The following is a 20,191-nucleotide window of genomic DNA, read 5'->3' on the forward strand; positions in this document are numbered from 1 at the left end:
CACCATAAAATTAAAACAAGTAAACCTTTATTGTCTTTCTTGAGGAAGGGGATAATGTAAGCCAAATTCATGCAAAGTCATAGTGTGAAACACGATGTACAATTTGATCAAAGAAAAACATAACATGGTGTGAAATACGATGTGTATTACGATGTGCAACTGTAAAGGACTTCATTAGGGTTACAATGTGCAACCTTTGTTCTACATATTTTGGAAAAGCGAAAAATTTTAGATTTAGGGTTAACCAGCAAAAACGCTATCAAATTCTTCAAAGGTTGAAAAAATTGTACCCAAATTTTATTATGGACAAAAATGTCTTTTAATAATTTAAAAATACAAAAACAATACCAACAGTAAATATATATTTTCAAAATATGTCTTTGAGATTGAATTTTGATGTAGATTTTCACCAGCATAATTAAAAAAATGAGATATTAGTATTCTTAAGATTTGATAATTTCTTTCTAATTATATAATTTTATGTGATTTATTAAAAGAATTATTAGTTGTTAACCAAAAAATTACAAAAAAATATATACTCAACGAAAAATCACCAATTTTTATGTATAATAATATCTTATTTTTATAATTACGCTTAAAAAAAATTATATCAAATTCAATCTCCAAGGTATTTTTTTAAAATATACATTTACTGTTGGGTATTGTTATTGTGTTTTTAAATTATTTGAACGCATTTTTATTAATAGTATAATTTGAGTATATTTTTGTCAACATTTAATAATAATAATAAATATAATATTAATCAAGACCACCAATATGTTAACTTTTAACGAGAAAATTTTTAGACGAGTCTTCCGAATGGTATTTACTATTTATACGCTTTTTATGAATTTTATATGATGAAAACTGCAATGTAATTATTTAAAATAAGACCATCAACCCCTTCATAAGGTATTATATATTTTATAGTCTATCTAATCATTATTCAACTATTTAAATAAAAAAATAAGCTTGATATTTAATAACATTGTTACTGGCAACAACCACTATCAAATTTGTTAGTTAAACAGATACATATGTACATGGATAGAAATACACAATTCTTTGTATTTTTAAAGAGTGTTAACTAAATTAAAAACGTTATATATTATGAGCCCAAAGAGTTTTTTTTTTACAAGTTAATATTATAGTTTAGTAGAAAAAATAATCACCAATATAATCTTAAACCGAAAAAATTTTCTAACTGAATGGTATCCTAATATTATATAATTTTTGGCAGAACTTATTTATTTATCTATATATATATATATATATATATATATATATATATATATATATATATATATATATATATATATATATATATATATCTAAAATTTTGTTATTTGGTGATACTAAATTTTATAATTTTCTTTCACACATGAGTTAATTAAATCGTTTCATTATTTTAACTTGGGGTCAAATCTAATTTTTTTTATGGGGGTATATATATGCACACATTTACTGTCTAACATTTTTTAAGAATGATAGTATGGGCACTTGATCCCACAAAAATTCACATAGATGCATAATTAATTTTAATATATCTTTAAATTGTATCCCAAGTAAAGGTTGTTTCTTAAAAAAAGTGATAATACCATGAATGGTTAACCGATTTAGACCACTTATCTGTAAATTCGAAAGTGGACAACAGTTGGATTCAATTAGATTTATATGTGGTAGCAGGTAAAGCAAAATCTCTATCACACATATAGGAGAAAATATCACCCGTCTACAACTATCAAAGGACGTGATTAAAGCTGCCTTAATGTTTTAGTGAAATGCAGGACTTTGTTCAAAGTCGGTTTCTTTGGGAAACGATTAAAGAAAGCCTGGACTATCCTGAGAGTTTAAATGATGGTTAAGGTAATAGTAGATAGGGTGGCTCATTTTGACACACATCAAGAGCCTCACCATTTTAAATCAACGCTGATCAGATACGCTGCACTTAAATCTGAGGTATCAACTTGACACATCATAAGATATTTCAAAGTGACTAAAGCTCAAAATGGTGAAGTAGGATTGAAATGAAGCATTTTTTTTCTGAAAGATTTCAATTAAATAAACGAGTTGAATGCAGTGAGTTGGCATAGTCTGAATTGGACAAAATGGCACACATTCTTATAATATAACATGATAAATAAAGATGAATACTTCATCGTAAATCTGTCAAATTTAAGCAATTATCTGTATATTTATCCCCATCTTTGTTTACATGGGGTTCTGTTCAAACAAGACTGCTATTACCTTTTTTGAAAAGAGACTTTGTCCAAGCCAAAATTATGCAAACTAATGATGTGAAACACAATTAGTGCATTGACCCAGTAAAACCATAAGGACCATCGAAAAAAATGCAATGTTGATATGTTCCCAGGATTTGCATTAATTCACTAACAAGGAGAAGGCAAAAATGCATTTTATCGGGAATATAGCAGCAGACAATATTTAAATAAATATAAAAAAAACTCAACATAAAGTAGGACATTGCAACATAAGATAATGTAGCACCTTATGAATCATACCTGTTGAGGTATGTAGTCAAATAAGTTATCATTTCTATTTGTGCAACTGTAAAAGAATAAAGAGGTGTGTGATCTCTATTTTTGTATTTAGATACTTTTAAGAGATAAATATAAATTGTGGATCATGATTAACAAGGCATACAATACAGTCGGGCTTTCAGTTACATGAGAAGACTTAACATTATAAAACATATTCCACTAAAAAATTATTTCTCATACCAAGTTATAAAACCAGTAATGGTGAACCTTATCTAGCAAATGCCAATAATATCCAATGGTCATTCAATTATGATGCAATAACATATAATACACAATGGGTATGACACATACATAGGCTAATGACACATAGAATGAAAAACAGGTCACCAATCTATTGAAAGAACTTGATTAAAGATTTCGTGATTGATTAACCAAATATAAGACTCATTGGAGAACTTATTCACAATCATAGGTTCTAAGGTGCTGCTTCCAATACACTCTTAGCAGTTTCTAATAGAAGGAGTTTAGGTGCCGAAAGAGTGCCCAAGAGAGAAGACTTATAGTTAAATACTTTAATTAGCTAATGTCCCTAATATCCAATGGTCATTAAATTATGATGCAGTAACATGTAATGCAAAATGATTATCACACATGCATAGGGTAACGACACATATAGAGAATGATAAAAATCTCATCAATATAAAGAACTTTTTTAAAGTTTTCTTGATGGATTAATTAAATGCAAGACTCATGGCACAAGTCATACACAAAATTAGGTACTACTCTGTTGCTTCCAATACATCCTTAGCAGTTTCTAAAAGAAGTATATGAGGTGCCCCAAATAGTGCACAAATGACAAAAAGTGTAGATAAATACTTTTACCCATTAATGTTACTAATATCCAATGGTCATTAGATTTGCATGGATGATAAAGCAATTGGCCTGTGTTTATTAAGGTAATCACAAAGCAATGTCTATTCATGCATAGAGTCAATATAATCTTATTTAAATATTTAATATAAATATCTTATTTTGCAGTTTGTTGTCTTACCCATTGCATGACACCTTCTAGATGTCAATATAAGCTATTGATATTCTCATTCAAAACATATATATGTCATGAGTTGTGAGAAAGGTTACAAGAACCATAATTTCTACTCAAAAACACTAAGAGCCATTAGCGGCTCCGTAATAAACTGTATATCTAGAATGAGTGACACTCCACCCAATATGAAAAAACTTCCACACCTTAGTGAGGATCTTATCTGGAAGATCATGGTGAAGGCAGATCCTAAGACAGTTGGACAGTGCAGAACGCTAAGCAAGGGTTGGAATTTCAGGCTGTGTACTAATTTGTTCGTGAAGGCAAACTATAAGGAAAACAAAGATCGAAGCAAGAGTGTGATCGTAGGCATTGGCTATCCCCCAGGTGATTACAACTCGATTTGGTTCGTTCGAGCGTATCTTCATTCGGGTCGCCAGGTTCAGTTCAATGTCCCAATGGATGCTAACCAATATGGCTTATATTCAGTCATTGGGTCTGAGAACGGAATCATATGCATAAAGATCTCATTGGGTGGCCTTAATTCTCGGCTTCTTGTATGGAATCCAGTATCGGATAAGAGGCGGTACGTAACCGATGAAGCAAGCAAGCATTCCGCTCATGCCGTTTCTCTATATGCGTTTGGTTTTTTGGAGGACGAAATCGAGTACCGTATTGTGCATGTCTACAAGCGTGCATTTAGACAAAGAAATATGTCATGGTCTCTTTACACTTCATTTGAACGAGAATGGACTCATTCCGGTATGTTTAAGAGTGATGTCCAGAAACTTGGGCCCAAATATATAGTGCACAATGGGATAGTCTATTGGATTGGGTGGCAGGGAGCTAATTTCTTTGAGCCAGCATCCATAGTCACGTTCAACCTCCGCATCCAGATGTTCCATGAGGCAAAGATCCCCCCAGACGTGCCATCTGATTACAACTCACTAACTTACTTCAACGATGGTGTCGGGTATATTTCATACCGTAATCTTGCATTCAGCAGGCAAGTCCTGGTCTGGCAAATGAAAAGAAATGGTGATCACAGCATCCATTGGGAGAGGATGATTAGAGTTTCTGGTCTTGGAATCCCATACACTCCTTCATTGTTCTTAGGCAATGACATAATAACAGTCATGGAGTGCAGAGACGGGTCAGGAAGTGCAAATGATGCCGTGCGAACAGACTTCCTGATTTCGAGGCTAAAATATATGGAATCAAGAAGGGAGCATTTGGTTCAACGCACATGGCAGGAACATGTTAACGTGAAGACAATTACAATGCATTCAGATGGGCTATACATGGTTTAGAGTTCTATGATCAATTTAGATGATCTTCCTGAGTTTTAAATGCAATTTATTTTGTTTAGTTTGCTTATTTAGACAATAGGGTAGAATATATGTAGTTAGATCCCTTGTGTTTCAATATAACCATCTATTGGGTTCGTTTTGATTTTGAAAGAGTTATCAATGTTAGTTTGTTAATCAATGTTATGCACTCTTCTAAATTTTGTAACAACTTAAAGGTTTAGGGTTTACAGGTTTCTTTATCATTTTATTTTTGATATTAAAGTAGTAGTATTAGTTGTAGCAGGTAATATATATGGTTAACTTCCTATATATACCCATTTGTATATACTTAATTTTTACATATTTATCTGTAAATTTATTAAGACATGCCACCTTAATTTAATATCCCTAATACTAAGTTGATAATGGTTATCTATTATCAATAATAAATACATTACCTAGATCTAACTAAACAGAATTGATTGATTATACTAATATCATTTTAACATAAAAAGTATATTCGGCTCATAAACAAGTTATCATATACTGGACTTTATAAATTTTGTATATGACATATTCACACCCAAGGCTAAGAACGACTTTAAACTACGGTTTGTAGACATGTACAATAACTAGGCCTTATAAGTACGATACTTGGGTTTTATAGAAAGAAATCATTGGCTGTGGATGATTTGAAAAACAGATAATATATTATGGATCATCTTTAAAAAGAAAGTTAGGATGCCTTGTGGAGGTGTGTTTAGTAATAGGTTGCTAAAATTAGTCTGACTTAATGACTATAAAAAAGATACTACATAATTCATAATATATACCAATGATAGCTATTACTAGGGTAGTAAAAAAATGATTTATAATTATATATCATATGAATTTAGTCTTACAGCATGGTATTTAACCGGTTTATATCAATAAAGGTTTAATATCATGATAGATGTGGAATAAAGTAGTAACAATGAGGCCAATCAATGAACAATATAGTATTTTAAATTTTCACATAGGTTTGTAAGACCAACTTAACCGTATTAAAATTACCTGGCACACCCACACAACCATTATTACCAGTTAATTGTTACAGATACCAAAGCATAGCATGTGAAGAGAAAGAGAGATAAAAAAAAAACTAGACACAAGTGGAGCCTTCCACGGCAAAAGTCCTCAACAGTTAAAGCTGGGGAAGAAAACCTAACGCAATACAATCATCACAAGGACTAAATGCAGATATAGTTATGAGCGGAAGGCTACTAAAAGATATCCCACTGAACTCAAGGTCAAAAGGTATAAGTAAATGTAGATTTATTTTTCATAATGAGTTTTAGAATAGAAAGTCAAAATATCTTGGTTCCATTTAGGTTAGTACGAATGGAACAAAGTTTAGTGTATACAGATCGAAGTATAATGATTTCTAACATAAATAAGACATGGTTTCTAGCATACATGTTTCTTTTGCTTATATTCTCTATGTTTGGAATATTAACAATCCTGTTTAATCTGAAATGTGCAGAGATGGAGGAAAGAAACACGCTTAAAAATAAGAGAAAGGTTGATCAATTTTGTATGAATGAATGGTCAAGCAACAGTGAAATTCAAGGTACGAAATATGGATAACATGCTTTCATTTAACATAATATAAACGAACTTATTTTCATCACAGTTGGAAAATAGCTTATCCACAATAAGGTAAATTTCAGTTATAGTGTGTATACCACTACAAGAGTACCTTGAATATCTCTAAATAGTTGTATAAAATGGTGTTATAAGTGAGAAAGGTAACAAAGGTATCATGGCAGGGACTTTGTCATCAACATTATTATCGGTTGACTGGAGTCAGCCAGTTGATGATATGCAATGCAACAAAGGGGTTCAGATTAGCTCTAGCAGTACCATTGGCAACTTTAGGTATTTTACCGAGAATAACAATCTACAAAACGATGAGATCCGGGAAAGCTTGGCAACAAAACCATATGTTCTAGCAGATATAACTAACACAGGTAATCTTATATTTTAGCAAAATAGAAATCAAAATCTTACTTAGATTATGGATAGGTAAACTAGAAAAGATCTTTATATGACAGATACTGCAAGACATGCTAGGATGGAACGAGCTAACAAGCTAGCCAAGAAAAAACAACGTGCAATAGAACATATACCTCAAGGTAAAGCCTGAATAAATAATGCTTTATTTCAGCTCTTGCTGCTATCCAATTATTAATGTGCAAATTGTGATCTAATTGTAAATCTGTGTGAATGGTGTGGGAAGGGATCTAACTGAAAACAGTTTCTGAAAAAATTATATGTATAGACCCAACTTGAGTTACATAACTATATACAAAGTGCAATAATAATTAATTTAATTTGTTCTTAAATCACTATAAGGTAATTATTGTTCACTTATGCCAAGTGTATTTTACTATTGCTTAGCGGCAAATTCAGCTATAGATTGTGTCATCACAGGGAATGTAACAGCTACTCTAGCAGATTGCACACTCTATCCAAGTATTGTTATGCAAACCATGAAGAGGGATGAATACAGTAACTTACAAAACAACCAAAAATGGATATTGTTGCCATCAAATCTAACAACACAAGACAATTTAAGAAGTATAGGTAATGGACTAATAGTAACAAACTACACATCCGACTAATTTATGCATTCTAAATATAGTAATTTAGCAAACATCTTTCATTGACAGACAATGCTAGGCATGCTAGGATGGAACGAGCGAACAAGCTAGCAAAGAAAAGACAATATATGGGAACGTCTTCCCCACAAGGTAGGAATTATAGAAAGTATGTTGTAGAATAACTTGCTTATTCCACTTGAGTTATAATATGTACAGTTCAGAGTTACTATATATGAATCTGTGTCGCAACTTAGTCTGAGTTATCTTTTTTGTATTAATTTATATGTTTTCTAACATGATAAAATTTGTAGTTGAGTTGGTTAACATTCAGAAGCAAAGGTTGATTGTGAATAAGGAAAACAACATATGTTCAAATGAAAATCAAGTGAATTGTGCTCCCAGAAATGGCCCATTTAAAGGTCAGTTTTATTTAATTATGGTCTATATATATAGGCTTGATACACAAATGGTAATCGAATTAGCTAATGAATCATACCAACTAACAAGTACTGTAAGATAAATGCAAATCAAAGTTATATAACTTATCAAATTTGTATGTAAACGAAGGTACTAACCTTGGTCTCCATCCTTGGCCGATCATTCTTTCTCTCAATTTCCCCTTTCACCTATGCCTCCCACAGAGACACTGACTTTGTGCCTTCCAACTCTTCCCAATTTGCCATTTTTTACCACTCTGCTCAATCTTACCGCATTAGCATATGTCTATATGTTAGAAAATAATTAGACTTGATGTCCAAATACATACCACGGAAATCCTTGAATATTTAGGAAATAGCTTCCAATTAAATAGCTTGATCCACCTTCCCATAGTTATCATTTGTAGTGTATTATAAGATTTGTGGCAGTGTACCCAACTGGATCAAAATATCATAATTAGGGAGCACCCAAAATACATGTTATATTCAGTAAAATAGAAGACATGATTATTCAACAAATACTAAGCTAAAGTTATAAATCAGTCGTGCTTAAATTAAAAAAAAAAAAACTTATGGAACCCACACAAACATTCAATTCAAATGCCAACATAGTTGAAAGATTTTGTTCAAAGTGATAGTTTTCATACTAGATAATATCAAATAAGACTAGATAAGATCAAAATATTATTCTACTACATTAATCAGCAGCCATGGGTTGCAACACTACTAAACGCAAAGAAATTCCACAATAGATAAGCTGCACATACTGTGAAAATTCATGAACAATTAGGAAATAGCTTCCAACCAAGCACAGAATCCATGCTAATGCTAAAATATACAAATCATACAAAGAGTATATGAATCTGTATAACAGTAAAAACTTACAGTAACCTATTTTACTTCATCAACCGAAAAAATTGTTCTATAGCACAAGTTTTCTGTCATAAAAGTAGGTGGGATCTGTGAATGGGTGAGTATCTTGAATAAAATTAGTACCCACTTTTATGTACTCATTTAAGAATCCGTCTATCATCTACTCTAGAGAGGTCAATCCCTTCAATTCATGAATCAATATATGATTCAGATTCACAGAGTCAGTGAGTGTTATCCTGTATTCATTTTGTACCAACTTTAAAGATGATATTTATTGAAGTCAAACATTTATACTAAGATGATATATATAAGTCAAACATTTATACTAAGGTTCACAACAACCCAAGATTAGATAATTGTAAGAAATATTTTAAATATAACAGTGTAGCAAATAAGTTATTTTTTTAAGTGTTTTTACTCCTCCCTTATATAAATTAATTCTATCCTCCCTTAACAGAAACCCGGGAATATTTAACCGACACCTTCGAAAAAGAGAAAAAAAATTGGCAGGACTGAAGTAATTAATCTCCAACACTTTGAAGCATCCATTGAAAGTTGAAACTTTTACTAAGTTTTCTAGATTCATAAAGTCATAGCATTAACCTGAAGGATGGTATCAGTTCCATATTCTTTTCTCCACCTTAACATGTCTTCCCACATTTGAATAGTCTTCTCAATGTCAAAGTCCTTTGCTTTCAGAAACCTACCACAGCCATAGTTAGCAATTTTTACATTCAGCTTGATCCACTGTTCCATAGTTAGCAGTTGTAGTTTATTACAAGATTTGATTGAGTATACCCAATTGGATCAAAACATGATAATCAAGGAGCACCTAAATACATGTGAATATATGTATAATAATAAATAAATGATGAACTAAGTTAAAGTTATAAACCAATTAAGCTTAAATTCAAGTATATATATTCTTATGGAACCCGCAGAAACAACCAATTCAAATGCCATCATGGTTGGGAGATTGTATTCGAAGTTATAGTTATCATACTAGCTAATATCAAAGAAGACTAGATAAGAAAAAAATGTAATCCTTAACACAGACATAGTTACTGTCGATGTGTTTGTATGCTTAAATGGTCTTATTCATTAATTAGGAATTATATCTAATAGCAAACTACCATGAAGTTTCCAGCTAGAAATATATGCTTAAATGGTCAATCTTACCGCATTAGCATATGTCTATATGTAAATCTCGAAGCCCTTGGAGATATTAACTCTGTGCCCTTTAACTCTACCCAAGTTGCCAGCTTCAACGACTCCGCTCAATATGTCCGATCTGCATTTGCCTACATTAATATGCGAAACTATAAGGCCTACGCCTTAATCTTTGTTTGTGGAATAAAACTTCAAAATCATGAAAACTACTAAATTCATATATGAGGTTTAAAAGTTACAACCAGAGAATTTAAACCCCCTAAATACTAAATAGATATAGAATATATGACACTTAAGCATTGATGTATGGTCCTAAACTCAATATCAACCAAGATTAGTTTATTATATGTGTTAGATATTTTTGTCATATCCGTTTATAAATAATGAAGAACCGCTTTTTGCCCCATTGTAAAATGGATGCAGAGCAGTCAAGGACTCGCAAAATAGGAATCACTGTCATACATCGACAAGAAAATAACAAAGGTACGATATTAAATGGCTATGAATTTCACTATCCAAAAACTGAATAGTTTACAAGTTCACTTAACTACAAAATTTAAGCCATTCTTAGCAATATACATCAGAATTAGGGAAAGATATTTAATAATATATATTAAATTTTGTCAAAGCCGTTCTAATAATGAAATGATCTTCCAATGCATGACATAGGTGGAAGGGCTTCAACAAGGGATGCTAGAGTTGCCAGTTGTAAGGAGCAGGCAAGCAAGGGTATGTTGAGAGATATTCAAAGGATCAATTTATTATTAAAACTGCAAATTATATTTATGCATGTAATTAATGGATTTTTCCGTTCATGTTAATATTGAAATTTTAGAGTATTTGCACATGGGAGATGCAATGTATATATGCGAACACTGCTTTGCCCTTTTTTGGTACGATGAAAGGATAAACAAAAGTTATAACACAGACCAACCAAAATTTACGATGTGTTGTAAAGGAGGTCAAGTCCAACTGCCACACCTACCAGAAGCACCAAAAGTTTTGTATGAGTTGTTCAATAATAACCCCAAGAGCAAGCATTTTCGTGATAACATCAGGTCATATAATAGCATGTTTCAATTCACTTCAATGGGTGCCAAAATAGACCGCGGTATAAATACTTCTAGAGGTCCACCTACATTCATTCTTTGTGGCGAAAACTACCATCTAATAGGTAGCCTAATTCCACCAGAAGGGAATAATGCGAAATTTGCCCAATTATACATAGTTGATTCACAAAATGAGGTGCACAACCGGATGTCAGCTATCAGGCAAGTATCTATAACCTTTTTATTTTACTTAAAATATTTTCAAGGGTTTAGATCAAACTAATTAACCTTATATAATTGAGCGTTGTTTAAAAAACTTGACATTATTTAAAACATGCAGGGGTGAAGATAACAAAAACATAGATGAAGACATTGTAAGAGATCTTAAGAAGATGCTGGATGAAAAGAATGTGTTGGTGAAGGCATTCCGCATGGTTAGGGATTCAATGGGCAAAGAATCAAATTCAACAATTAAACTTAGACTATTGGGAAAAAGGGGAAAGGATGGTAGAAGATATAACTTACCATCAACAGATGAGGTTGCTGCATTGATTGTCGGTGATTTTGACATTGACAAGACAGACAGAGACATTGTTGTGGAGACACAGAGCGGAAGATTACAAAGGATTAATCAACTCAATCCAGCATATCTGGGATTACAATATCCCCTGCTATTTCCTTATGGCGAGGATGGATACAAGGAAGATATACCGCTAAACAAAAGACACCATAACCGTGGTAAAGGACGACAGGAGGTGTCGATGAGAGAATTTTTTGCTTTTCGTATACAAGAAAGACTAGCCGACGGATCTCCACTGTTATACTCAAGAAGACTCTTTCAACAGTTTTTGGTTGATGGGTACTCCATGATTGAGTCATCAAGGCTAAACTACATACGCAGTGACCAAGAGAAATTAAGGTGTGAGATGTACAAGGGAGTAAAGGAAGCAGTACTGAATGGAGAAACAACGCCGTCATCATGTGGCAAGCGTATAATATTGCCTTCGTCATTCACAGGTGGACCAAGATACATGATACAAAACTATCAGGATGCAATGGCAATATGTAAGGTTGTTGGTTATCCAGACCTCTTCATAACCTTCACGTGCAATCCGAAGTGGCCTGAGGTTGAAGACTTTTTGAACAATAGAGAGCTGAATCCACAAGATCGACCCGACATTATTTGTAGGGTTTTCAAGGCAAAATTAGATACACTAATTAAAGATGTACGAGCAAACAAAGTTTTTGGTAGAGTTGCTGCAGGTATGTCCAATCAAAACCAATTATGTCATGGTTCAAGTTTCCAATAGCAATAGCTGTAATGTTTTATGTATGATAGTCTATTTGTCATGGATTTGAATTTTTCATTATGAATCTTGCAGTGGTATACACAATCGAATTCCAGAAACGTGGGTTACCACATGCACACATTCTACTATTCTTACACAAGGATGACAAATTTCCCACTGCCGAAGATATTGATAAGATTATATCAGCTGAGATACCCGATAAAAAGATAGACCCGGAATACTTTGATGCAGTCGAAAAGCACATGATGCACGGTCCATGTGGAGTGGCAAGGAAAGATTCACCATGTATGGAAAATTCTAAATGCATTCGACACTTCCCTAAGAAGTTTGTTGAGAATACTACTATCGACGATGATGGGTACCCGGTATACCGACGAAGAGAAGATGGAAAGACTATCAACAAATTAGGAGTCGATCTTGACAATCGTTATGTTGTACCACACAATAGGTTTCTACTCATGAGATATGGTGCCCATATTAATGTTGAGTGGTGTAACCAGTCAAGATCTATTAAGTATTTGTTCAAATATGTGAACAAAGGTCATGACCGTGTAACGGCTTCATTTTATAAAAGTGCTGCAGACAAAGAGAACATGGATGACTATGATGAAGTCAGTATGTACTATGATTGCAGGTATATTTCTCCGTGTGAAGCTGCTTGGAGGATCTTTGGTTACAACATACACTACAGGGATCCCTCGGTTGTTCGTCTAGGATTTCACTTACCCGATGAACAAAACTTGATCTTTAAAGATAATGAAAAGCTCGATGATGTGATCCGAGAAGCATCTGTTAAGGAGTCTATGTTTCTCGGTTGGTTTCAAGCCAACAAGATCTACTCAGAAGCAAGGTCGCTCACTTTTGCAGAATTTCCTACACATTTTGTGTGGAAGGCAAAGGAAAGGGTGTGGTTGCCTCGGAAGAGCCATGCTGTAATTGGAAGAATCTTCTTTGTGCCTCCTGGATCTGGTGAGAGATATTACCTAAGGCTACTACTCAATTGCGTTAGGGGACCAACTTGCTATGAAGACATTCGAACTATAGACGGTGTTGTATACTCATCATTCAAAGATGCATGTTATGCACGTGGTCTTTTAGATGATGATAAGGAATATGTTGAAGCAATAGTGGAAGCAAGTTATTGGGGCTCAGGTACATACTTGAGGAATCTTTTTGCTACATTGTTATTTTCCAATTCAATGGACAGACCCGAACATGTATGGGAAGAAACATGGACTTTATTATGTGATGACATACTTCATAGACAGAGGAGACTACTCGATAATCAAGGTATATATAAACTTTGTGGCATTATAAGAATAGTGTGATTAATTATGACATAAGAATTAACAGCTACATATTTATTGGTAGAAATTTTAAAATACAAGTGTATATCAATTTATGTACAACTAGCTATGGCTTGCTTAAACATATAACTTCATAATTAATAATAAATAGTATGAATAAAGAGGATATGAAAATAAGATTTAATAGACATGGTATTAGATTTATTAGTGATTTGGACTCATTTTATTAGATTCACTTTATTAAAGAAAATAAAATTTCAAAAAATTTGACCAATTGTTTGAAGCAAGGTTTTGCAAGTGTTTACGATTTGAGTTAACAATTTTTTCTTAATCATATACATGATTTGACATATATGTTGCTATTATGTACACAGAGTTAATCCTCACAGAGGCCGAGATCAAAGATTTGACCCTAATGGAGATTGAGAATATACTTAACAAATACAACAAAAGTCTGAAAGATTTTCCACCAATGCCAATGCCAGATACAAACCAATGTAACAATTTATTGTATCCCAATGGCATGAATAGGTTAATTTGCGATGAACTCAGATATGATCGGCAAAAACTAGCTGCAGAGCATGTAACCTACTTAGGACTATTAACTGATGAACAAAAAGAAGTATATAACAAAGTCATCACTGCAGTTCAAACCGGCAAAGGTGGAGTATTTTTCCTTTATGGGTACGGTGGGACAGGAAAAACATTTGTTTGGAAGACACTAGCTTCTGCATTGAGGTCTAGATCACATATTGTTCTAACAGTTGCATCTAGCGGGATAGCATCACTTTTGTTGCCTGGAGGCAGGACAGCTCACTCACGTTTCGCAATACCGCTTAACATAGATGAATTCTCAACATGCAATATTAAGCAAGGGAGTGCACTAGCTGAGCTTTTGATTAAGACAAAGTTGATAATTTGGGATGAGGCACCTATGGTAAATAGATTCTGTATTGAAGCTCTTGATAGGACCATGCGTGACATATTAAGGTTCAATAACAAAGATAGCTTGGAGCAGCCATTTGGAGGCAAGACAATTGTTTTTGGGGGAGATTTTCGCCAAATACTTCCAGTCATCCCGAAAGGGTCTAGGCAAGAAATAGTCAATGCCACTATCAACTCATCATACTTGTGGATGACTGCAAGCTTTTGACACTTTCAAAGAACATGCGCTTAAAATCAAGTGATTTAAATTCAAGGTCATCTGAGTTGAAAGAATTTGCTGATTGGATACTCAGTATTGGTGATGGCAGCCAAGGGTCACGATCGAATACAGGTGAAAAGGTTGTCATTCCCGATGACATATTGGTTTCCGATTGGGTAGACCCAATTGAAGCAATATGTAGAGTAACTTATCCTGAAAGCTTTTCAGGAAGAAATATTGACCAACAGATTGAAGATCGAGCTATCCTTGCACCAACACTACAGTTAGTTGATGAGATCAACAACTACATGATGAGTTTAAATCCGGCTGAAGCGCAAACATATTGAGCTCTGATAAGGCATGTCCCACAGAGCCTAATAACGATTTATTGGCTTCAATACACACTCCTGAACTCCTAAACACAATCAAGTGCTCAGGTGTCCCTAACCATGAGTTAACACTAAAAGTTGGAACACCAATTATGCTGTTAAGAAACATTGACCACTCCGCAGGATTGTGCAATGGAACACGATTGGTTGTTACTAAACTTGGAAAACACATAATTGAAGCACGAACGTGTGCGGGCAAGAATAAGGGGCAGAAAGTGTTTATACCAAGGATGACACTAAGTCCTTCTGACCATCGAATACCATTCAAATTCCAACGGAGACAATTTCCTATTATGGTTTCATACGCGATGACTATAAACAAGAGCCAAGGTCAGTCATTATCAAAGGTTGGGTTAATATTGAAGAAACCCGTATTCACACATGGCCAGCTCTATGTTGCTATCTCCAGGGTGACAAATAAGGAAGGACTCAAGATTTTGTTGTGTCATGATGATGATCAAAAGAAAGAAACAGAGAATGTCGTTTTCAAAGAAGTATTCAGAAACATATGTTGAACATTACAAGTATTCCAGGAAAAGATCCAGCAGTCATTGGTTACACAAACGAGGTACTTGCTCCTACCAACTAAGTTGTTGTTTCATGTTACAATTTTCTTAAAAAGCCATTTAGGTGTAGAGAACTAAACCAGTATACAATCAGTGCCTTTGCAGGATTTAACCAAAGTAAAACTATTCTGAAAAATATGTTTTGCATTATAGGAACTATATTACCTTTATTGTCCAGCTAGAAGGTTTATTGGGGTGATATGCAATCTGATGTCCTCATTATAGCCCCACCCTAAAGTCAAACAAATGAGTAGTGTTACAAATAATGCCCATCGAGACCCTGTATAACTCTCAGTTAGCTACCGACACAATTTCAGTATAACAAACTAATGACAGTTGGATCTGTGCAATCTAATTATATACCTCTATAGAACAAATTTAATTTCATTGTACCATCCCTTTGATTAGGAAAATAATTAGACTTGATGTCCAAATACATACCACGAAATCCTTGAATATTTAGGAAATAGCTTCCAATTAAATAGCTTGATCCACCTTCCCATAGTTATCATTTGTAGTGTATTATAAGATTTGTGGCAGTGTACCCAATTGGATCAAAATATCATAATTAGGAGCACCCAAAATACATGTTATATTCAGTAAAATAGAAGACATGATTATTCAACAAATACTAAGCTAAAGTTATAAATCAGTCGTGCTTAAATTAAAAAAAAAAAACTTATGGAACCCACACAAACATTCAATTCAAATGCCAACATAGTTGAAAGATTTTGTTCAAAGTGATAGTTTCATACTAGATAATATCAAATAAGACTAGATAAGAGCAAAATATTATTCTACTACATTAATCAGCAGCCATGGGTTGCAACACTACTAAATGCAAAGGAATTCCATAATAGATAAGCTGCACATACTGTGAAAATTCATGAACAATTAGGAAATAGCTTCCAACCAAGCACAGAATCCATGCTAATGCTAAAATATACAAATCATACAAAGAGTATATGAATCTGTATAACAGTAAAAACTTACAGTAACCTATTTTACTTCATCAACCGAAAAATTGTTCTATAGCACAAGTTTTCTGTCATAAAAGTAGGTGGGATCTGTGAATGGGTGAGTATCTTGAATAAATTAGTACCCACTTTATGTACTCATTTAAGAATCCGTCTATCATCTACTCTAGAGAGGTCAATCCCTTCAATTCATGAATCAATATATGATTCAGATTCACAGATTCAGTGAGTGTTATCCTGTATTCATTTTGTACCAACTATAAGATGATATTTATTGAAGTCAAACATTTATACTAAGATGATATATATAAGTCAAACATTTATACTAAGGTTCACAACAACCCAAGATTAGATAATTGTAAGAAATATTTTAAATATAACAGTGTAGCAAATAAGTTATTTTTTTAAGTGTTTTTACTCTTCCCTTATATAAATTAATTCTATCCTCCCTTAACAGAAACCCGGGAATATTTAACCGACACCTTCGAAAAAGAGAAAAAAAAATTGGCAGGACTGAAGTAATTAATCTCCAACACTTTGAAGCATCCATTGAAAGTTGAAACTTTTACTAGTTTTTTAGATTCATAAAGTCATAGCATTAACCTGAAGGATGTATCAGTTCCATATTCTTTTCTCCACCTTAACATGTCTTCCCACATTTGAATAGTCTTCTCAATGTCAAAGTCCTTTGCTTTCAGAAACCTACCACAGCCATAGTAGCAATTTTACATTCAGCTTGATCCACTGTTCCATAGTTAGCAGTTGTAGTTTATTACAAGATTTGATTGAGTATACCCAATTGGATAAAAACATGATAATCAAGGAGCACCTAAATACATGTCAATATATGAATAATAACAGACAAATGATGAACTAAGTTAAAGTTATAAACCAATTAAGCTTGAATTCAAGTATATATATTCTTATGGAACCCGCAGAAACAACCAATTCAAATGCCATCATGGTTGGGAGATTGTATTCGAAGTTATAGTTATCATACTAGCTAATATCAAAGAAGACTAGATAAGAAAAAAATGTAATCCTTAACACAGACATAGTTACTTTCGATGTGTCTGTATGCTTAAATGGTCTTATTCATTAATTAGGAATTATATCTAATAGCAAACTACCATGAAGTTTCCAGCTAGAAATATATGATTTAACTACTAGCAAAATTACATGTACTATATGTATCAGATGGCCGTGGTATACTTACATACATCTCGAACCAAATCTTTTTGAATCGGATTCTACCCATTTCGGCGACCTTTGCCCCAAAGAGCGGATGGAGCGAGCTTCTCTTGGAAATTAAAGTCCCTACCCATTCGGCTACCTTCCACCAACCTTCTCAAAGCGCGGTCATCCCACATGGAAACGCTAACGCAGGAGATTGCAATTCTTGATGCATAAAAAAGTAACAAAGCTTCTGATTTTCTTAAACACTGTCACCGCACCAAGAAATGTCAGCTATCAACGCCAAATACAATCCCATTATGTATTTCATATAAGAAATTATTTAAATGTATTCAGTTGTAGTAGATTTAAAATCAGCAGTTAAACAATCGAAAATTATATTTCTAATATTTAATATGTTTATACTTGAAGACATAGTACCTGATCCGATCTAGACGTTTCACGAAGACTGGAGCAGTAATGGATTCGACGGAAGGATTCAATCATATTCCAACAGCCATAGAAATCGTCATCTATAGATTAACTAGATCCTAAAAAATTTGTGCCCCCAATATTAACTGTGTGAAGCAACAGTGAGTTAAGCTACAACACCAGACAAATTGAACCTGGCAGCCAGAAGCAAGTGGTGCCAGTACCCTTTTTCCCTTGCTTTTGGTTTTCTGATGCCCATGGTTTTTTTTTTTAAGATTATTAGATTGATATGTTTTGTGAAATATTTGGAGAAGAAGACTGTTGTAGTTGGTGGGGCGGGCGGGTGCAATAAATTCAAATTTAATGAATAGATAGAATTCAAATGTCTCACTCTATGTGAAGTGGGCAACTATTTAATGAGATCACATAATTATAATTATAGGATAGATAACGGGTATATTATTTTTAATATAAATCATCTTTAACGCCTTTCCATTTCTTTCTAAATGGTAATGTAATATATAATACTTATATTATATAAATCCACCGAGCATAATCAAGTTTAAAAAAATTTTTACATTTTAGTCATACAGATCAAAATTAATGTAGTGGAACTTTTTTATATAAATAGACACTATTGTATATATACTTTTTTTATGTAGACATTTGTTTTAACAAGGTACAAATTGTAAAAGTATTTTAATGCGCTTATTAAATAGTACAAATTTAACCTGTTTTAAAATAAAACCACAATCTGTTAAAGTACATGATAGTATCAATTTTTTGAAAAATAAATATATGCTTAAAAATATTTATTTATGACTCAAAATGATAACATCTGTTATTCAAATATACTTAAAAATTATAAAACATTATTCGTATACGCGTTTAGTTAATTATTAATTTAATTTGTTAAAGTATACTCTAAAAATTACCATTTAAGAAATTTATCATTCAAACATATAAGTTGCATTTTTTATTTTTTCTATTGTTTATTTATCCATAACTATTTGTAATTGAACCTAATATATTTTTAAGATTATATAACATATTCATGTTTACACAATGAAAAAACCCTATATATCTAACAATAATTTTATTTATAAAACATAAATTTATATTCTATAAATGAGATGCGACATAGAGAATTATAAATAATTATTTCACGTTATAATTACAATTTTTTAATTGAATATTGCTAAATATTTGATAAGTATTTAGATAACTACGTTTCATAAAAATCTGTCTCACAATTTAATTAACATAAAAAATATATATAATTTTGGGAATATTTTACTCATGTACGATTATACTTATTTATTTTACATATTAACTAGACATGATAACCTTTTTCTTTTATATATATCTCATTAAAATTATTATGGTGTCTAATTCTCTTCAAAATTAAAAAAACGTAATGAAAACATTAGACAGCAGAACATATTATTGTGAATGGTTTTTTAATCTAAGCAATTTTTAATAAAATGCTTTTATGTATATATTTTTTTTTAAACAAGGCACGAATGTAAAAGTGTTCTAACGTCGTATTAAAGAATGCTATAAAAATTGTTTTAAAGGTTACTTTTAAATATTTTTATTACCGAATATATATCAATATATCAAAAAAGTTTAATCACTTATTTTTTTGATATTATGATCGTGCAATTGTTCCATTAAATATAATCTCTTTTTAGATAAACTTTAGATAAATCCATTAAAGTATTAAACACACAACCGCGGTTTTAGACTATCAATGGATTATTATATAAAAGTTTACTCATTATTTTGTTGTTTGACTAAAATGAAAAAAAAATTCAGTTTTAATTATTATCTGACAACAAAATAAAATCTTTATATGTATAATAATCTGATATACTTAATAAATACATC

At 32.4% G+C, this 20,191-nt stretch overlaps 2 protein-coding genes across 2 annotated transcripts; both read left to right on the forward strand.

Annotated features, from left to right (window-relative positions):
* The first annotated feature begins 3,620 nt into the window (after positions 1-3,620).
* LOC140175938 (uncharacterized) lies at positions 3,621-4,853 on the forward strand. The gene has a single exon (XM_072205702.1). It carries the CDS (start codon positions 3,621-3,623, stop codon positions 4,851-4,853), a length of 1,233 nt encoding a protein of 410 aa, XP_072061803.1.
* A 5,065-nt stretch (positions 4,854-9,918) lies between these two features.
* LOC140175939 (uncharacterized) lies at positions 9,919-14,773 on the forward strand. Its single transcript, XM_072205703.1, has 7 exons — positions 9,919-10,128; positions 10,344-10,437; positions 10,624-10,683; positions 10,790-11,225; positions 11,344-12,266; positions 12,386-13,465; positions 13,995-14,773. The coding sequence occupies exons 1-7, from the start codon at positions 9,919-9,921 to the stop codon at positions 14,771-14,773; spliced, it is 3,582 nt and encodes a 1,193-aa protein (XP_072061804.1).
* The last annotated feature ends 5,418 nt before the right edge of the window (positions 14,774-20,191 follow it).

The sequence above is a fragment of the Arachis hypogaea genome, chromosome 10 (genome assembly GCF_003086295.3).
Source record: "Arachis hypogaea cultivar Tifrunner chromosome 10, arahy.Tifrunner.gnm2.J5K5, whole genome shotgun sequence".
In the NCBI taxonomy this organism is placed as follows: domain Eukaryota; kingdom Viridiplantae; phylum Streptophyta; class Magnoliopsida; order Fabales; family Fabaceae; genus Arachis; species Arachis hypogaea.